The sequence below is a fragment of the Vanessa atalanta genome, chromosome Z (genome assembly GCF_905147765.1).
Source record: "Vanessa atalanta chromosome Z, ilVanAtal1.2, whole genome shotgun sequence".
Lineage (NCBI taxonomy): Eukaryota > Metazoa > Arthropoda > Insecta > Lepidoptera > Nymphalidae > Vanessa > Vanessa atalanta.
The window spans coordinates 6328598-6344213 of NC_061902.1; the positions used below are offsets into that span (position 1 = coordinate 6328598).

General features: G+C 30.5%; 1 protein-coding gene across 1 annotated transcript; it reads right to left on the reverse strand.

Annotated features, from left to right (window-relative positions):
• Positions 1–690: 690 nt before the first annotated feature.
• Positions 691–11233, reverse strand: LOC125075819 (juvenile hormone esterase). Its single transcript, XM_047687594.1, has 10 exons — positions 11023–11233; positions 8114–8266; positions 6771–6918; positions 6209–6403; positions 5075–5271; positions 4410–4566; positions 4010–4179; positions 2182–2332; positions 1924–2050; positions 691–1298 (listed from the first exon to the last, which is right to left on the reverse strand). Exons 1-10 carry the CDS (start codon positions 11212–11214, stop codon positions 1112–1114), a joined length of 1677 nt encoding a protein of 558 aa, XP_047543550.1. The 5' UTR covers positions 11215–11233; the 3' UTR covers positions 691–1111.
• Positions 11234–15616: the final 4383 nt, after the last annotated feature.

Genomic DNA, 15616 nt, shown 5'->3' on the forward strand with positions numbered 1-15616 from the left:
AATACAACATTAATCCTTATCCAATTAAGTATCTTAAATATATTGTGCAATTAATATAGATCAATATGGCTATTTACAGCACGTAATTTAAATGAATATTTTCGAAAATATTACGGATTTAAATATAGGATTAAAGGCGACTTATCGACTTGTATTGTCTAATAAAAACTGTAAACGTTGTAGGTATATAAAGTCATTCTGTGTTTGCACGAGTACAATGCTGATACTAAACAAACACAAACACGTGCAAACACGGAGCGGGACGCTAGTATATATATATATATATATATACTAGCTATGTTAAGTATATAGGATTTGTTGTATCGGTCAAATGCATTTTATTAATTATAGTATAAAATAATCGGAATTTAAATATACTTAAATACATACTAAAGGTAGGTATTAAAGTTTTAGTTTTAGTCTGTAGTACATACCTAGGTACTAAAGGGGGTCTATCCAATACTCTTTTTTTCTCATGCGCTTATTCTAACATAATAAATGTGTTATTAGATAATAAACTCGTAAAATAATATATCGTAGGTATCATTTGCTTATATTTCGATAGAAAATTCTTAAATTATATAGAAACAGCATCTATTTCACCGTGTTGTAAGAAGAGTTAACCAAACAAATGGTCGGATGCAAAAAACGACTTGTTTTTATTATATTTTAATTTAAATATATACATATTTATGGGTTAACTTGTTTTATTTAATAACTTAATAAAGATAATGTTAGCGATTAGGATTTCATTAGTATTTTTGAAATATTATATATTATTTATTTTAATTATATAAAATACATTTATTTATCCTAACTCAACTTGGCAGTACATTATTGATCTGTCACTTATGACTAACCCTATATAATAATATAAACACTTTGTAATGTAATATCGGTTGGTAAATTCAAGGGTAAAATATTTATTGTCTTGGCTAGTATTTTCGTGAAAGGTGGGCGAGCGTTGCATTTCATTAAATAAAAGCTTACAATCGATATTACTTTCTTTTGCTTCCTTTCCCCATAGAAGCAAAAACAAAATCGAATTCTAATTTCTGTTTGGTGATTTCATATCCACCCTTAGTCAAATAATCTTATTCAATTAAATATCCTACAATTCGTCGATAATCTTCGGTGTTTTGATATTATGCCAAAGCGGCAGATCACTCCATAACCGCGACCTAGAAGCGAGGTGATGCTTCATAGCTTGCTTCGCTCCGATGTCTAGATATTCTAGTTTATTCCCGCTAGTTGCTGGGTACCAATGGAATGGAACTTGAAGAGGTTTATTTGGATTCCTGTATAAGAAGTAAGTATCTGTTTAAAAATGATTGCTAAAATATAAAAAAATACACCATTTTTTATTATTTTACACAAAATATAAACTCCTAAAATAATTCAATACATGTAACACATAATAAATATTTTATGATTTACCTATACATATAGTACGTATTAATGAAGTCGCACATATAATCAATCAAACATTCGCAATAAAATCTTAAAGTTATATTTTAAGCAAAGATCATTATGGAATTTATAAGACATGATATGTTTGACCAAAAATTTAACAAGAAAAAGCTGTGCGTATCGTCTTACTTTATCAACTACAGGGTCAAATAACTGGTTGCATGCGATACCCTCTGAAATCTTATAATACTTTTAAACTATTATACCTATGTGTTTTAATAACGATATATAAGATATCCGGATCGGACCATAGGAAAGTATAATTTGTTGATACTCCCTATATGTAAAACAATCGCTATAGTTCCGCTATCGCATATAGAGTTATAAAATACTTAAAAGTAGGAGCATTTAATTAATTTACAAATAATGTAACATTTCTGTACCGTTAATTCATTAAGATGGGAGAGCTAATGGTTAAGCGACGCCATATATATCACAAGAAAAGAAACTTACCCAGAAGTTGCAAAGTTGGTCCAAAGAGTGACAAGAAGATCAAGAATTTTATAATCTTCAGGAGTAAACTCGTGTAGGAGAAAGTGTATCGGGAAGAGATACATGAGTTCGTCGGCGTGACACACTCCTGTTAATTGGAAAATATATATAAGAACTAAACACAGCATATTATAAAACACAGTAAAGCCGCGTTTAAGTTCAAAGTCTTTTGTTTTTTGGAAGGTATTTATTTTATAGTCTTATAAAAAATGGTCTTACCGTAATCTCCTACGGGATCACCGAAAATCTGAGAGAAGCTGTTAGCCCCTCGGTATGTAAGTTCATAGAGGTACACCGGACTTTTACTATAGTTAAGAGCTTGTTCAACGGATTCGATGGCGGGAAAAGCAAAGTATGAGTCTGTGTAAATCTGAAAAAAAGTTATGCCGTGTTTATATTCAATGTCATGTGATATCCTTTGATTTTTATATGTCTAGATAGACTGTCAAAGCTGAGAACGTGTTGACAAAAATAGTTGGACACTAAGCACATGCACACTAGTAAAGTAGTTTGGTGAGTGACAAGCCTAGCGTTCTTTTGCAGTGCAATACTCAATCTAGATATAAAAATAATCTGTGATTATATCACTGTAAGCTATGTTAAACTGAATGTGTACAACATGTATGAATACGAAATTAGGAAATTATTGTTATTCAAGTTTAATGGTATCATGTTTAGATATATCTAAACAAGCGATATATTTGTTTCAGTATCAAAAACTAGAGTTAACAAATTATTTAATCAAAGTCCTTCTATCTTGGTCATATTTAACAAAAGAAACGTATTTTATCTTATAATGCCACATTAATTGGACATTATAAGTTCATACAAATAAGGCTATCTGAACTGTTTTTAAATAATATGTAGAAGTAGTCCATCATATAGTATATAGCTAAGTATATAATCTTTTATACTTCAGAAAGGAAAATAATCAAAAATAAATATTATGCAAGAATTATTCTTAGTCATTCATAATTATAGGTTATATGTTAATATAATGATATAAAAATTCGATCGAAGCTCAAATCAACAAATTATAGACACTACGATTACAAAACATTCCAGTATTTTTGTAATAACACACCATAATTTATATATTCGCAAAACATTTTATAATGGCCTGCAATTAAATCCCTAAAAATAATATTTCCTTGCATTATTATAAGGCCTTTTATTGATCTAACACTTATCATATGTAGGTACCAGAAATAACATATTTACACACAAAAATGACAAAAATGATCCACTTGATATTTTTTTTTATAAGTTCTTTTGACATTATTGTGACATGTTCTTATTTTTAACACACAAGGACATTTTTTAATACCCACACATGAACCCTTCACGCGGTCATGATCTATACAGTAACTATTTTTAATTCACATTTAAGTCCTTAAATATATACAAATGTCTGAATAATTATTTTCTTTCTTTACATATTAACAATTGCTCCTCATGCATATGTAAAATATATCTGATGCAATGATTTCGCAAGGCATATAAATGCATCATTGAATAAGGAAATATTCACGTTTAGTGAAAAACCATAAATACGTACAAACGACCGAACTCCAGGAAAATTACTATTTGGATCGTATGTTATGCTTTTCATAATTTATTTGATGTTCCAACCTCTAACTTCACGTCTAATAATAAACTTTATGTCAAGTTATGATAGACAGTTCAGAAGATTCACAGGTAATGATTGTTTTGATAACAGGTCGGGGTTGTTTTAGAGAAACCTGTGTAAGAGCGGACACGAAGAGACGAATATTTGGCACCACTGTGGCGCGGACTGGGAAACCGCTCAGCATATGCTAGGAGCGTGCCCTGCATGAAACCTGGGGCAGATTCTGGTCCGTAAGCAATAGTAACGACGATGTCTCCTTCTGTGAGTCTGTCATGGTTCAGAAGGAGACGGTGGAATGAGAACGAAAAGGGGCCGAACCCGTTCGATGGAAAGGACGAATGCGTCCGCCCCAATGACGGCGCTTAAAATATAGGGTGTGACCCTGGGATCTAGGACGCTCGAGCTGGGCGTAATTACCTTGAGTATTCCTCTTTTGGCTGCTTCATCATCTTTGCCTAAGTACATGTCACGCAATTTTTTGGTGATTGTGCCTGGATACGGAGAATTATCATAATAGAACGTAATAGGCGCGATGGTGTCGAAACTAGACATAAACTCTTCATATCGCTCGGAATGCGCTGTTATCCCTGTTAAGAATATTTTTAAACATCTTATTATTTATTTAAAGTATGTTGGCAGACAGGCATGTGTGGCCTAAGATGCCTATAATGATAACACAGTATGTTTTTGTAATATAACTGAAGAGTAGGCGGAGTACCAAGCCTCTTACAACTAGGATAATTAATTTAAATATTTTTATAATTGGTAATAATCAAATTACTTAAACTTATTTTGATAAAAAATTTACTAAACTTACAGACAGACTTTAAGCATCCCTCATCTTTATTAAGGCCAGTGAGCCAAGGTACGAAATTCGTGGAAGGAGGGAGGCGAGGACTTCTTGTCAGGAAAGCGCCTGGTAGATTAGGTTCAATAACGGCCTTGAAAGTCGTCATAGGTTCGTAGTCCCATTCCTATAACCAAGGTTAAATGAGTCGTATATACTATATACACAATAATCATTCACTTTTTAATATTATAAAGTACTTATTATTACGACATTTTTAGTAAAAAATTCGGAGCCGAAGAATTATGCTAATTTACACGCCGAAAAAATGTACGGTCTTATAACCGTTGATAAAAACTAGTAGACAACAAAAAACCGGTATCTTTTATGTGTGTCTTACTTACAATTAGAAGAATTATATATTTCTTAAATATTATTTTGAGGTAAAAAACAATTAACAACAATACATGATACTTCTTCAAATACAATAAAAATCATTGAGCTAAAAGTTTGAATTACATAGGCTCTTAGAATCCGGGTTGCAATGAACAAAAAAAACTGTCCATAGGGTATTTAGGAAAGACACTATTACTGGCACTACCTAAACCAGTGTACGTTAGAACTTAAAAAACACACACATTTCATAAATGATTAAGAAGTAATTCTAAAACCGATTAGAATATATATTTACTTACATAAAATTGAAATTCTGTATTGATAATATCGTAGCTGTTTAAATTACGGAGACAATTGATCATCCGTTCAGAAGGAGCTTGTGGGCAATTGAGGAACTTAGCAAGACGGAAGGCGTTCCGTTTCGCTTCACCGGGTGGTGCCTCTGCCCATGGGACCAGAGCGGTTCCGGATTCAGATATTGCCTTGTGAAAAAGTCCTGAAATTAAACAGATAAAAACTAACGTTTAGTTTTCCTTTCCTTAAATCTATAAAATCGCGTCTGATGTAACGTCATGTAAGAAACTATTCTTATACGTGCAATTTTAATTAAATTATTTTCTCATATCTTCACACTGTAATTTATGAAGTACTAAATAATTTGCATTATTAGCTTTAATCGTTCATGTTATTTCACATCATCACTATAGATCTCACTACGTATCTCACTCGTGAAAATAATAACCGACTTACGTTTATAAGCTAGTTTGATGATGTGTATATAATTTGAATGTTGTAATTATTATTATAGCCAATGTTGCAATTTCAGTCATTTCACAACATTGTTCTGTGGTGAGTTCCGAGTATGTACTTACTCTGCTACAGGGCCGACATTAAAGGTCGCCCTTCGTAACTAAAAAGGTCTTAAAAATGACTGAACCCACATAACAGAATAATTGAATACGAGTATAGTGAATGTTATGAAATTTTCGGCCTTGTCAATTGAATGTTATTGCTCTTTACATGTATAAATCTTTCGAACGTTTGTATGTAACTGAGCTATTGATCGGTCGATGGTTTAGTTTGGATTTGGTAGGTGAGGCTACGATTGAGGCATACATACAAAACATAATTCGCCTGGACAAAGCCAGGCCGGGCAGCTTGTTTATACTATAAAAGGCAACTTAAATAGAAACAAGAAATATTATTAAATTAACTCAACTGCTAATAGATAAAAGAATTGTCAAGGCTTATGGTTTTATCGACATGCCGTCGTGGACGAGAATTGAGAATTTTAGAACGCGTCACATTTAGGTATATTTCGTTACATGAGAGTTAAGATAGATAGATGAAAAAGAGAGCTTTATATTTAAGAAGTTTCACTTCTATTACGTATACGGTGCTGCAAGCGCATTTTTTTATAGCTAATAACTTACCAGTACTAGTTTCCGATAGCATGTGATAATTGACACTGGCACCACCAGCACTCTCACCAAATATCGTGACCGATCTATTATTGCCACCAAAAGCATGAATAGTTTTCTGTATGAACCGAAGTGCTTCTTGCTGATCTTTAAGGCCGTTGTTACCGGGACAATGCTCATCCTGAGTCGACAGGAAACCAAGAGGTCCTGAAATTTTTGTTTTTAGTAAAATATTATGGTTTTCGAACGTGAATTATAGTACCGTATTTTTAATTTACATTTAACAAAAACATTGCTTTCGATTTTAAGTTTAATAACTAAAACAGTCTCACTTATTTTACCGTAAATATTTAAGTTAAGGCTATTAAGCGTTATTAAAACAAGTGTCAGTGAAACATTAATTATTTATTGTTTTTATGTTTTTCTCAATGAAAATATAGGTATTTATATTTTTAATCTTTGATTTGCTCAAAGATTAAAAATATATATAGACGCAAAATTTCATACAACAATTACAAATAAACACTATTTTTATTTGAGTATTTTGTTGACTGATGTAAATAAAATATTTTACCCAATCTATAATTCATCGCTACAAACAACACATCTTTGTCGAGTAGATGCTCGGGGCCGTACATTTGGGTGGTACCATCACCACACATCCAACCGCCTCCGTGTATAAATACCATTACAGGAAGAAGTTTATTTTCTGGTATAGGGTCCTTTAAAAAAAACATATAGTAAAAAAAACTATATTGCAGCTACGTCACATTTGAACGCCATTATTCACAGCACTTTTGTACGAATCTTCTAATTAAAAGTTATGATTGTATTAGGTTATATGCTTATATAACTTAATACAATTTACAATTAAAATACAAATCAGTCTAGTAAAATTAACTAATTTAAATTATGTAGACGAATGCTTTAAAAGTTCTGATATTTTTGTTGCGTTCCCTTTTCGAACGATTTCATCGTACCAACTTTAATTAGCCAACATCTTATAACCGGTACTCCGAAAACTGATAAGTTCATTTTTATGTCTTCTATGAATAATTTCTCCGGAGGGAACATAAAAAGCAAAACTGCTAGCTGATAAATTCAGTGAGTCGCGCTAACTTGACAATATACGTGACTCTTGACTCTTAACTCGGAAAATATTCATTAGAGCACCAACGATAAAATATACAAAAACATTTTCGACAGCAACGCAATCATTTTACTATGAATTTATTTATCGCAAAGCCATATTAAACACATTAAATATATTTGGTGACGTTTCGTATTCAAAAATATAAACCGGTACCAAATCTAAAATGTATTTCCAAATCTACTTAAACCCGTAATGCCAGTCATCACGGGTTTAAGTTCACTATGCGATTTAATTTTTTTTTTCAAGTATTCTTAGTTGTTTATATACATAGCACTTTGTAAAATTATGGAGATAGCAATTAGGAAACGTTGCATGACAATGAATGCCGTTCAGAGCGAGTCTTTAATGCATTTATATTTTTACTAGAAAATTTAGAATTTTCTAAAAACAATTGAACGTCCTTTTAAACTGTTTTTATAATTATAACAATAATTTAAATTTAAAGCGCTTTTTTAAATCATCGTCTAAAAAAAAATTCCATTAAAATTATATCAGTATAATTATTTATTCATGTTAAGCGTGCAGATCAGTTTATTATTCGGATGAAATATTAATGTTGTAACTATTAATTATAAAATACCAGTTTCCTTTTTTTATATACATTGTAAAACAATATGCATAAGTAGCTTATCTTTATGACTAGAAGTTTTGTACGATTTTTTTTTATATTAAAACGTCAAAATGTTAAAATAAACTAACTTATATTTTGTTTATAACTGCCGGAAGTTTATACAACAACAAAAAAAAACAATAATTTTACTTACATTACCGATAAAAGGCGAGTAAATATTAAGGTAAAGGCAGTCCTCTTGACCAACTATCTCTTTTTGTCGTGTGTATGGGTTTCTTTGAACACAAACGGGACTGACTTTCGAAGCATTTAGTGTACCTTCCCATGCCTCTACTGGTATTGGTGCCTGAAATAAAGTTAACATAAAATGTTTTAAATATTACTAAATAATGGATAATCAGTAATATATTATGAAATCACGTTATCAGAAGTAGTATCAGTAGTCAGTACAATAAAATTATCACATTAAAATACTAAGTATATGAATAGTGTGTCAATAATTGCGGCATAGTCTGTGCCACGACAATTATCGAACAATAATAGAATTTTCCCAGGCTATCCCTAGTAAATAAATTTGCATAGCTTAGTATATATATGTATATACTTATTATATCTACAGAATACATATTTTAAAGTGATATAGGTTCGATGAGAATAAAATAACTATTGAATGAAACGTGTCCGTCTCTTTGTTTTTATTTTATTTACTTCATAAAATGCACACGTTGAATCAATAACATTAAACTTAAAATAATAATAAGGTCTCTTTTTTATAATATATTATATTTTTAAGCGTATTTAAGAAAATTGACCCTATGAACAAATTTACAGGTAAATTTGTTCAATTCTAACCAATTATTCAAAATAAATAATAAATACAAGCGGGGATTTTCTTTGTTTAAATAATGACAATCATAAAGAGGGTTTTTTAAAACTGTAGTTTGCAAGAATTATTTCCTTCCTCAAGAATACATTAGTTAAACGAAGTAGTTAAAAAGAAGATACTTTAAATGACAGTGGTTTTTTTAATTAAATGCCGAAAGATATTGAGAATTTTTACTTTTTCGACAAACGCAATTGGTGTTCTATTGTCTCTGTTTTATATTAAACATTATAATATTTAACGTTTTCGACAGCAATGCAAATATTTCAATTACTCTTATATATATAAGAGTAATTGTAATATTAATTCTACTTCTCTATAATAAAACAATTATATATGAGTATATTAACATTACACGTGTAATTTAATGTGTTAAGGAAAATAACCTATATTTATATTGAGAACAACAAGTGAAAACATATACTTATTAAAGTTCAATTACCGTGTCGTCTCGTAAAGACTTTATTGTTACAATTACAATTCAATTATTTTTTTGTAAAAATAAATTATTTATTTATTTTATATGGACGTTTAAGATCTAAAAGCACAGATTATTCAAAATTCAAAAAATACATTAGGTACTAAATATTTTCTAAAAACAGAATTATTACTCTTTAAATATTGAAATTAAATTGCTAGTTAATATTGAACTTTAAATAACATTAATTAAGTCACCAAATGATGTTATGCCTTAACGCGTTTTATGTTTTTTATAAATGGGTATCTATCGATTTCGAAAAATTCGAAATTATGTTATATAACTCGTTTTGACTGGTCAAATTTGAAAGTACATATTTGATATTTGCATACACGCAGTTAAGTATCGAAACTACTACATATCTGTAGGCTAATAAACATATATTAATGGGATTTCGTAAACTAAAATTTTTAGCTTTAATTTAGTTTTTGAGAATTTTGAAAAAGTTGTCTATTAAAATTAGTTATTTTCTTAATAAATTAAAAATACGTTTATATATTATATCTCTATTTATTCCTAAACTATTCATCTGTAAGCTAGCGACACCTGGTACAAAAAATCTAGAAAATGATTTAAATTTTTGTCCTTCAATACGGGTATAAAAGTTATATATACAGCCTCATTCTAACATTACAGTACAGAAACTATCTAAATAAATGTAAAAAAAAACATCCGTTAATGTTATTTATTATTCTGATTTTAAAATTAAAACGATATTGTGCAGCTTTAACAGATAGAAATGTTATGTTTATTGTATCGTCCGAATTTAAATTGTATTGTAGGTACTGTATTTTGACAATATCTACTACTTTACGTATTTAGGAAGTTTTAGGTCTACGTCTATATTTATTAGTTTTGAATAAAGACAGATTTTATTACATTAGAAACTTCTAAATTTGAAATTTAGTCTTCTGAAAATATCTGGTTTCTGGATAATAAAAGATATATTTTGATTTTGGATATTTAGAAATAGTTTTGTGTTTAAAATATAATAAAAATAATGCTCTGAAGCTGCTAACGATACTAAAAAGTAAAACGGTATAAAAGAATTTCGAACGAAATCATCATCATCATCAAATTTCCTCTTAACAAGAATGCTTATCATATTCTGGCACAGCTGTCATGGCGAGTTAGTTGACACACATGTGGCAGAATTTCAAAGGACACACTCGTGTTTCTCACTAATATCATCGTCGCCTAATATATTGTAAGCAGTAAATGCAATTATTAGTTAACGACATCGTGGAAAATATAGATAAAACTTGACACCGTTTTTTATATTAGTCGTCTACATAAATTATCTACTTCAAACAAACACTATAATATTATTAGCCTAGTAGTATTATAATTACTACTACTAATACTATAAGTAGTAGTAATTAAAATAAATTTATTATTATTCATTCTATTAACATAAATATTAAGGTAAGATACAAAGCGATAGATTTGATAGGTATTCATTTTATTTAAATTTTAATTATCGTTAATAAAATGTATTTATTAAGTATTTACGATATATAGAAAACAAATATATATTAAGAAGATTTTTAATTTACGCTTTATTTTATTAACTAATAAAGTGTTTTTATTTAGTTTTGTTTTTTTTTTTGTTCGAATCTTTAACTTAATTAGTTGTTGAGGCCAACAACTATTTAATTTTTTTTTATAATTTTTCGAAAATTATTTTGTTAATATTAAACTATATAAACCAATATCGAAATATTTTTAATTGATAGCTTACCCTAAATCTCAAGTCTCCGACAGGAGGTACGGCATAAGGGATGGCTGTGAACGCAGAAATCTGTCTCCCTCCCCTTGTTTCCATATAATATCCCTGCAAATCACCTAATGGTGTTTTTCGGAACGGTACACTTTCAACACATATAATAAGTGAAATCCCGCTCAACAACCATAGCGCAGTCCTACGGAACATTTTGTATTCAGCACCGTTACTATCGAAAACAAAAAAACAAATGAAAACGTAGATTGAAGTCGCGCGGTTAAATAAGAATAGGTGAAGCGCTAATATACCTAAATATAGCTAAGGTTCGACCACACTGAAATAGCAAAGCCATTTAAAGCTAAGCTTATGGCGTTACACTTATTAACAAATAATTGGAAATATTCTTATTACGAGAGAAAACAATACTATTATCAGTTGATAGTGTAGATAAATTGTAAATTACATTAGGGTTTTATCATGACTATTCTATTTAATGATTACGAATTCATTTGTACTTTTAATAGCTTACTGTAATATAATTAAAAAATATAAGTATGGCCGTAAAACAAAGTATAATATCATCATTCGTTGTATATTACGATACATATACCGGGTTTTATACCTTAGATGCTCTGCAATATATAGGTTACAACTGGTTTTGCATAATTATCCGACCGAGTGTATCGCAAATGTATTCCTTAATGTTGTTTTTAAGTTTTAACTTATAAAGAGAAACAACAACGCTAAAGTTCATAAAAAAACGTGTTCTTTTAAAACCCTTTAATAACTAAGAGAGCCGCTCTTCAAATTATTCTTCATCGACATTGTGAAGCGTCAATTTCATATATTAAGGTATATGTAGTGAATGTAGTTATTGTTTTTGTTTTATTACCACAAGATATTATTATATAGGTAAGTCACGTCTGTAAGCTTTATTTAAGCAGCCTCAGCCGATGATGTGTTGCAAGCCATTCAACAGATTTTGAATATCATTTTATTCAGAATGCGCAAAAATTGTTCAGTCATTTGATGTGCTAACAACCTTACGCTTGATTCGATATCGGTAATAATGACATCGTGATTCAAATCTCGCTTGGATATTTGTGCTTGTTTAAAAATATTTATATTCTATGCACGATTTTTTCTTACCGGATTATTTTTCAATTGCAGATGTAGATGTTTTAAGTACATCGGCTTGTATAAATGCGACTAATATAAGTTATATATTGATGAAATGGATGATAACTTTGTAATATACATTTACCATTTCAAAACACATACAATATTATAATCTAATCTTGCAGTGTGGTTTCCGACAAAGTGGAACAGAGCCAGCCCCACTCTATGGGCGGGTGTCGTAAGAGTTGATTATATGGTACGCAATTTTATCAATAATATACTAAGCGCTTCAAAAACCAGTATGTATGGGTGTGGGAAAAGTATTCACCAGTAAGCGCTTTACCGAGGGATGGCGCCGATTAGCAGCCGGCTGACAATAATAGTCTGCCAAATCCTTTCACTCATCAGGATTCAAATCATCATCATCAATTTCGTCTGACATTTTGCGGCAATATCGAAGCCTCCGTGTTAGCGGTTAAGTGCCATACCCGCGCGCCGTGTTGTTCTCGTGTTTATAATCGCGCCTACACAGGCCTAGCCAGTTACAACATTACAATGCAATGGCGGTCGCCCTCCGGAGTAACTCTTGTAGTGGACGTACTCAGGAGACACGCTGTGTCAGCACGTTCACCTTGCCACGTGAAAGATGTCATAATAGTTCATATCTTTCTACTTTACATAATCGCGTGCAAGGGCACTTACAATCACATGTAGCTAAACAAGAAAAGTACTTATTAATTATAACATTGTTGGTAATTTCGTCTAGTTGTAACCCGCATGCGTGCTTCACTTCTGGCTTAGCGGAGCTCACAGAGGGGGTAAGAGTTATCTTACCATATCTATCTATACATAGAATAAAATTGCAGTGTCTGTTTGTAATATTAAAACATTTTTTTTACAATTTCTGTATGGCTGTCTGTTTATTCCAGCTAATATCTGGAACGGCTGGACCGATTTTGACGGGATTTTCAGTGGCACATAGCTGATGTAATAAGATTAACTTTTATTTTAGAATTATATTATTTATATTTAAAATAATAATAAAGTCACGCTGCAATGGCCAAATACTGTCCAGTACCGCGCTCAGCCCTCGCGCTCCTCCTCCTACGAATTAATAAGTTATAGATAAATCTGCGAATTGGATACGACTGCGAATAACTTTTTTGTTATAATTCAAACGCGCACAAAATCGCGGGCACAGCTAGTATATAAAAGCAAAATACCACTCACTGATTAATCACGAAATCTCAAAAATTATAACATCTACAAACTTGAAATTTGGCAGATAGATTTCTTATAGGGTGTAGACATCAGCGGACAACGGATTTTAAAACACTCCACCCCTAAGGGGGGAAAAAGGGATTGGAAATATGAAAGTCCAATGTTATTGAAGTTAAAGTGAATATGACATAAGGATTAAATGGTATTTAAGTATGAATGACTGAAAACAACTACTTACTATTTATAAGGGATGTTTTATTATAACATAGTATAAAAGCAAGTCGCTTCCCGCTGTCTGTCCCTATGTGTGCTTAGATCTTTAAACTATGCAACAGATTTTGATGCGTTCTTTTTAATAGATAGAATGATTCAAGAGGAAGGTTTTTATGTATAATACATGAATAATATCGTAGAGAAACACTGATTATTTTAGGGCTAAACCCTCCGTGATAGATCAAAATAATGTACTACATAATTGTACACCTTAAAAAGGTCTAGAAAAAGTCTACGATGGTATATATCGATCTCTTAGGGATATACCACAATAACTTTTTATCGTTTACTTTTTACAAAAAATAATGGCGATTTTAAGCAATACAGCGTTAATCTTTATCCAATCATATACCTAAATATATTATGCATTTAATATAGATCAATATGGCCCTTTACAGCATGAATATTAAATGAATATTTTCGAAGATATTACAGATTTAAAATGAAGGGACACAGCGTTTTGTGTTGTCTAATGACAAAAAAGCTGTTGTATATAAAGACATTCTGTAGTATATTTAGTATCAGCATTGCATCCGAGCGAAGCCGGGGTGGAAAACGCCACCCCGGTTTCGCACGATAACTAGCGAGTTATCTACAAATAAAAAAGAAACAATTCTAATTCGAAATAAACAGTGACGCTTGGGCAAAACATGTCGGCACGTTAAAAAATAATAAATGTCTGTGATTCACCAGGTTCAAAATAAAATTTTTCATACTTTCCCGGTTATAATTCTATATTTTTAACATCCTAGGATGTACCAGAAGCTAAAATGTTAACTACAAATAAAAAGGAAACAATTCTAATGCGTTCGGCATTCCTCCAATTGTTAATTTTTCAAAATGTATGTTTTTTATAATATGTAAGATTTATGTTACAATAAAATAGTTTGGAATGAGTGGAAATCTGGAAATCTAAATATCCCATTGTAAGCAAAGGCTTCACCCTTCTTAAGCAAAGGTTTAGAGTTTTTTCCAGCGCGCTACTCTAGTATGCACTAATACCTTCACACGAGGCAGAATTTAATCTAAAAACAATAATATGTGTTAAAACACAAATTAAGAATAGTGAACCACAGGTTTACATGCCCGAACGCTACATCGACGCTACTGAAATCACTGTAATCTAATAACATTAAGATAGTTAATGTCTGATTATAATAATTGCCCATAAATGAGCTATATCCAATATCCATGCCTTTATCGTCATTAGCGTTATTCGTCCCTCTTAAGGAGAAGGTTGGATTTTGGATTTACATATATTTAAAACAAATATTTAATGTAATGGTATCTTGCAAATATTTTTTAATCAAATTCTTGACTTGACTAATTTGAATTTTTTCACACGTAATTGTGAACCGAAGAAAATGCAATATTGAATTTTAACTGAATAATTACCTTTTAATTAAAATAAAAAATAAAAAAAAACATAAGCCAACTCATATAAAGTACTACGACATTTTTTTTACGTTAATTCATGTTATAACCAGTTTTTTGTTTACTTAATTAGCTGTAATTATTAGTTAAAATATTTTTTGTTTACTTAAATTTAATTTAATTCTTATGCGTTTCAGTGCTATAATTTTTTGAATATCATTTCAAAACTTCGTATTTCTGTAAGCATTCCAACAAAATATTTAATGTAAATTGTTAGATTAATGGGAGCACCTAGTCCTGAAAGAAACAATATTTTTTTTAAAGTCGTAACATAAACCGATAACCAGTGGTGACAGGAAGCCAGTCCTTGGTAAACTAGACATTTTCATTTTTATTTGAAAAAATATACTCCTTAAATTATATTTTTTATTTGGTCCATTAAAAATGCTGCACTGGATTTAACTGACAACACATTTTCATAGTTCCACAACAACTCTAATCTCCCCTCATAATTATTAATATAGCATAATTGATTAGTAGAATTCATAAATATTATAAATATTCGAGACCGATCAAAAATCATAGTATCGAAAAATATTACTTATTTCAATGCAAATCATGGGCA

What these genes read in the sequence shown, in the direction of transcription:
- LOC125075819 (XM_047687594.1), bottom strand. Translation starts at nt 11,214, where the DNA reads ATGTTCCGTAGGACTGCGCTATGGTTGTTGAGCGGGATTTCACTTATT. An exon ending in ATACAGAATTTCAATTTTAT is followed by an intron (nt 4,567 to 5,074) that starts GTAAGTAAATAT and finishes CCTTGGTTATAG; the next exon opens with GAATGGGACTACGAACCTAT. An exon ending in GGGATGCTTAAAGTCTGTCT is followed by an intron (nt 4,180 to 4,409) that starts GTAAGTTTAGTA and finishes TATTCTTAACAG; the next exon opens with GGATAACAGCGCATTCCGAG.